We start from the raw sequence: 5,065 nt of genomic DNA, 5'->3' as shown, positions 1-5,065 counted from the left end.
GCGGTCCCTCAGCCCGGCCTACACCCTCTCCAATCCAGGACCCCTCAGGGGATGTCTGACTTGCAATCCAGGACTGCTGACTCCTAACTGCTCACCTGCCTGTCAGCATGATTGCCCCTAACCTTTCTGCCTGCCTGCCTGATCCCCCTAACTTCACCTCTGCCAGCCTGATCCCCCTAACTGCTCTCCCCTGCCAGCCTGATCGCCCCTAACTACCCTCCCCTGCTGGGCTGGTCATCCCTAACTGCCTCTACCTCAGCCCCCACCACCGTGGCTTTGTCCAGAAGGACATCCACATGGATGTCCGGAAGACGTCCAGTCTAATTAGCATATTACCCTTTTATTAGTATAGATAGTTCTCTTAAGAAAATGAGTTGCCAGGCAGTGCTTGAGAGCCAGGTGAGATTAGTCAGCATGGTTCTGCAGTTTCACGGGAGTTCAGGTTTATGCAAAGGAGTGATTTTAATGATGGGCTTAGATTTCAAGCAATACATTGGCAAGAGAAGGGTGATAGCCAGAGAGAAAGTGATGGAGTAAATGGATTAAAATCCCTAATAGAATCAATTAATTATTTGAAGAAGACTATTAGAGGAAGTGAGCTAGAAAAAATGAGATTATATAGAGATGGTATTGGAGGATAGAAATAGGAAATTTTAGAGGTGACGTGGTTATTGTTAATAGCCAGTATGACCATAAGAGTAGAACCAGTCGCTATGACATGCACTGACCACCAGGGGGCAGACGCTCTAACTGGTAGGTTAGCTTGCTGCTGGGGTCCTGCCAATCGGGACTGAGCGAGAGGGGCTGGACATGCCCTGGAGCCCTCCTGCAGTCTCTCCCCGGCTGGCCAACCTCCCACGTTTCTCCCAGGCCTTGATCTTGCACCAGTGGAGTCCCTTGGCCTGGCCTGCGCCCTGTCGAAATCCTGGACTCCTCGGGGGATTTCAGAGAGCTGGTTTTGGCCCAATCCCATAGGGGTAGCACTACTCAGCCAGAAGCTGGAGTCATGGCTGGCGAGCACAGCGGCGTTGGCAGGAGCCTCTCCCACCTCCGCAGCAGCACTAAGGATGTCTGACTGATGGCTTAGGCCCGAGGGCTCCTGGACTGCAAGAGGGTGCAGGCTGGGCTGAGAGACCCCCTGAGTGCACAAATTTCGTGCACCGGGCCTCTAGTTCTATATAATAAAAGCCTAATTTTCAAATTGTCCCCTCGACTGGGAGTTTGACCAGGGGGCAGGGCCAGCCAGCCAACCAGGGGTTTGGCTCAGTGGATAGAGCGTCGGCCTGCGGACTGAAAGGTCCCAGGTTCGATTCCGGTCAAGGGCATGTACCTGGGTTGCGGGCACATCCCCAGTAGGAGATGTGCAGGAGGCAGCTGATCGATGTTTCTCTCTCATCGATGTTTCTAACTCTCTATCTCTCTCCCTTCCTCTCTGTAAAAAATCAATAAAAATATATTTTTAAAAAAAATAAGTTGCCAGGCAGTGCTTGAGAGCCAGGTGAGATTAGTCAGCATGGTTCTGCAGTTTCACGAGAGTTCAGGTTTATGCAAAGGAGTGATTTTAATGATGGGCTTAGATTTCAAGCAATACATTGGCAAGAGAAGGGTGATAGCCAGAGAGAAAGTGATGGAGTGAATGGATTAAAATTCCTAATAGAATCAATTAATTATTTGAAGAAAACTATTAGAGGAAGTGAACTAGAAAAAATGAGATTATATAGAGATGGTATTGGAGGATAGAAATAGGAAATTTTAGAGGTGGCGTGGTTATTGTTAATAGCCAGTATGGCCATAAGAGTAGATTGCTGGTGGCAGTGGAGGAGGCCAGAGTGTTGGATACAAACCCACTATGAATGATGTATACATACCCACCATGAATGATGACAGAAGTAGAGGTGAAGAAAAAGACTGAGTTGGGCTTTTTTTTTTTAATCCTCACCTGTGGATGTTTTTCCATTACTTTAGATAGAGTAGAAGGTGGGAGAGAGGTAGAGAGAGGTGGGGGGGCATCAATGTAAGGGACATCAATTGGAGGCAACCAATCGATGTGTCTCTCTCACATCGATGTTTCTCTCTCTCTACCTCTCCCCTTCCCTCCCACTCTCTCTAAAAATCAATGGAAAAATATCCTCTGGTGAGGATTGAAAAAAAGTAGAACTGCAAGGATTCTTCTGAGATGACAAATATAAAATTTGTTTAAATTCTTGATTTCTTTATTTAACATGGTTTTTATTTTTTTAATAGGTTTTATTGATTTTTACAGAGAGGAAGGGAGAATGATAGAGAGAAACATCAATGAAAGAGAAACATAGATTGGTTGCCTCTTGTACGCCCCCTACTGGAAGCCTAATATGCTAAGTGTCCAGTCAACCAGTTGGCCCTTCAACCAATCAAAGCATAATATGCTAATGATATGCTAAGGCAGCTGAACTGCTCGCTATGATATGCACTGACCACCAGGGAGCAGACAGTTTACTGGTCAACCAGTCACTATGACATGCACTGACCACCAGGGGGCAGACGCTCTAACTGGTAGGTTAGCTTGCTGCTGGGGTCCTGCCAATCGGGACTGAGCGAGAGGGGCTGGACATGCCCTGGAGCCCTCCTGCAGTCTCTCCCCGGCTGGCCAACCTCCCACGTTTCTCCCAGGCCTTGATCTTGCACCAGTGGAGTCCCTTGGCCTGGCCTGCGCCCTGTCGCAATCCTGGACTCCTCGGGGGATTTCAGAGAGCTGGTTTTGGCCCAATCCCATAGGGGTAGCACTACTCAGCCAGAAGCTGGGCTCATGGCTGGCGAGCACAGCGGCATTGGCAGGAGCCTCTCCCACCTCCGCAGCAGCACTAAGGATGTCTGACTGATGGCTTAGGCCCGCTCCCCCCAGTTGGACATCCCCCGAGGGCTCCTGGACTGCAAGAGGGTGCAGGCCAGGCTGAGAGACCCCCTGGGTGCACAAATTTCTTGCACCAAGCCTCTAGTTCTATATAATAAAAGCCTAATTTTCAAATTGTCCCCTTGACTGGGGGTTTGACCAGGGGGCGGGGCCAGCCGGCCAACCAGGAAGGGAAGCCCCGGCCAGCTACAGGCAACCACCACGGGAAGGGACGCTGCAGCTGGCCTCTAGTAGGGACAATAAATGTCTAGAGCAAAGCAGAGCTGTGGATGGTATGATTTCATAGCATGTACTTCAAGGAACCTGGGGCTTAATGGAGGAGGGTGACCAATCATCTGGAAGCTGAAATTAGTATTAAGAAGAATCTCAATCCCATCACCAGGCCCAGGTTTTCAGGACTGTAAGTGTAAAACAGCTCAGTTGGCTGAGCATTGTCCTATGAACCGAGAGGTCGCTGGTTCAATTCCCTATCAGGGCACATGCCTGGCTTGCGGGCTCACTAGCGTGCAGGAAGCAATCAATGGATGTTTTTCTCTTTGATGTTTCTCTCTCCCTTTCCCTTCTTCTCTCTCTAAAAAATGAATTTAAAAAAATTTTTTTTAAAGGATAAAACAGCCCCAATCTGAGAGATTTCTAGGAGAAGCAGTTTTCATAGGATGCTACATGTTCAGAGGAGAGGTGGAGAAAATAGATATACCCACAGAAAGTGGGACAGCATATTATATCAGCACATTAAAAGTAGAACTGAGCCCTCATTGGTTGCAGGTTCTATCCCCTGCCCTAGTTGGGGCACATGCAGGAGGCAACCAATCGATGTGTCTCTCTCACATCAATGTTTCTCTCTCTCTACCTCTCCCCTTCCCTTCCACTCTCTCTAAAAATCAATGGAAAAATATCCTCTGGTGAGGATTGAAAAAAAGTAGAACTGCAAGGATTCTTCTGAGATGACAAATATAAAATTTGTTTAAATTCTTGATTTCTTTATTTAACATGGTTTTTATTTTTTTAATAGGTTTTATTGATTTTTACAGAGAGGAAGGGAGAATGATAGAGAGGAACATCAATGAAAGAGAAACATAGATTGGCTGCCATCAAGGCCGCAACCGGGCATGTGCCCTCACTGGGATCAAACCAGTGACTTCCTGGTTTATGAGTTGAAGCTCAATCACTGAGCCACACCAGCCAAGCTAACATGGTTTTTATTGATTAGACTTAAAATAATTCTTTTCTTCCCCATCCTTACTTTTCTCCACTTTTTTATAAAGCAGACAATATGAAACACCCCTTGAAGGCAACTTAATTAATCAAGAGATTATGCTAAAACGGCAAGAAGAAGAAATGATGCAACTCCAAGCTAGAATGGCCCTTAGACAGTCTCGGTTGAGCCTGTATCCAGGGGATACAATCAAAGCTTCCATGCTTGACATCACCAGGGATCCTTTAAGAGAAATGGCCCTAGAAACAGCCATGACTCAAAGAAAACTAAGGGTAAGTTGATTCTCAGATTACTGCATCTGAACTTGGTCTCATTGGGGAAATATTATGCAAAGAATCGGTGTTTACCTATGCCGCCATCTTGGTGGAGTCCTGCAAAGAATTCTTAAATATTCTATAGGGATCCTAAAGTTGCCTGTAAATGAAATTGAAATCTCACATTAGTTTTCATAGCTGGCTTTATTCAGCATTGTGGAGATCATTTTTTAATAAGAAATTTATTATATCAAAACTCAAGAAGATCAGATAGATGTTCAAGGTTGGTTCAGAAACTCAAGAATGTTATCAAGGACATTCCGTCTTTCTGCTCTGTCATTCTCGGAATTGTGGCAATAATTCACTTTATTGTCATGGTAGCTCCAAGCATATACCCTCATATTACAATATCCAAACACAAGGATAAACAAATATGCATTTTATATATGTGAGGGATTTTTTATGTGTTTCTATTGGTTTATTTTTGTTTCAATATATGTCATATATTTTTATAAACATAAGCTCAAAATGAGCAGACTTCTTATTTCATGTAAAATATCTTGGAAAATTTTACAACTTCTATAATATTATTGTTAAGGGCAGTAAAGTATTCCATTTTGTGAATTTACCATGTACCATAATTTTTTTTTCCTTTTTTAAAAAATATATGTTTATTGATTTCAGAGAGGAAGGGAGTGGGAGAGA

General features: G+C 45.0%; 1 protein-coding gene across 11 annotated transcripts in view; it reads left to right on the top strand.

Moving 5' to 3' along the window:
• Window positions 1–5,065, top strand: part of PTPN13 (protein tyrosine phosphatase, non-receptor type 13 (APO-1/CD95 (Fas)-associated phosphatase)) — a 155,488-nt gene that overhangs the window by 61,282 nt on the left and 89,141 nt on the right. For 10 of the 11 annotated variants that reach the window (XM_014545968.1, XM_005874096.2, XM_014545969.1 and 7 more), the window contains one exon: window positions 4,156–4,378. In XM_014545968.1, coding sequence (XP_014401454.1) covers window positions 4,156–4,378 — 223 coding nt within the window. The remainder of the gene's footprint in view (window positions 1–4,155; window positions 4,379–5,065) is intronic. The other variant, XM_014545964.1, reaches the window with a different exon arrangement.

Source organism: Myotis brandtii, unplaced genomic scaffold (assembly GCF_000412655.1).
Source record: "Myotis brandtii unplaced genomic scaffold, ASM41265v1 scaffold424, whole genome shotgun sequence".
Taxonomy (NCBI): Eukaryota; Metazoa; Chordata; class Mammalia; order Chiroptera; family Vespertilionidae; genus Myotis; species Myotis brandtii.
Note: the sequence above shows the minus strand (reverse complement) of the source record. Positions and strands in the feature narration are given on the sequence as shown.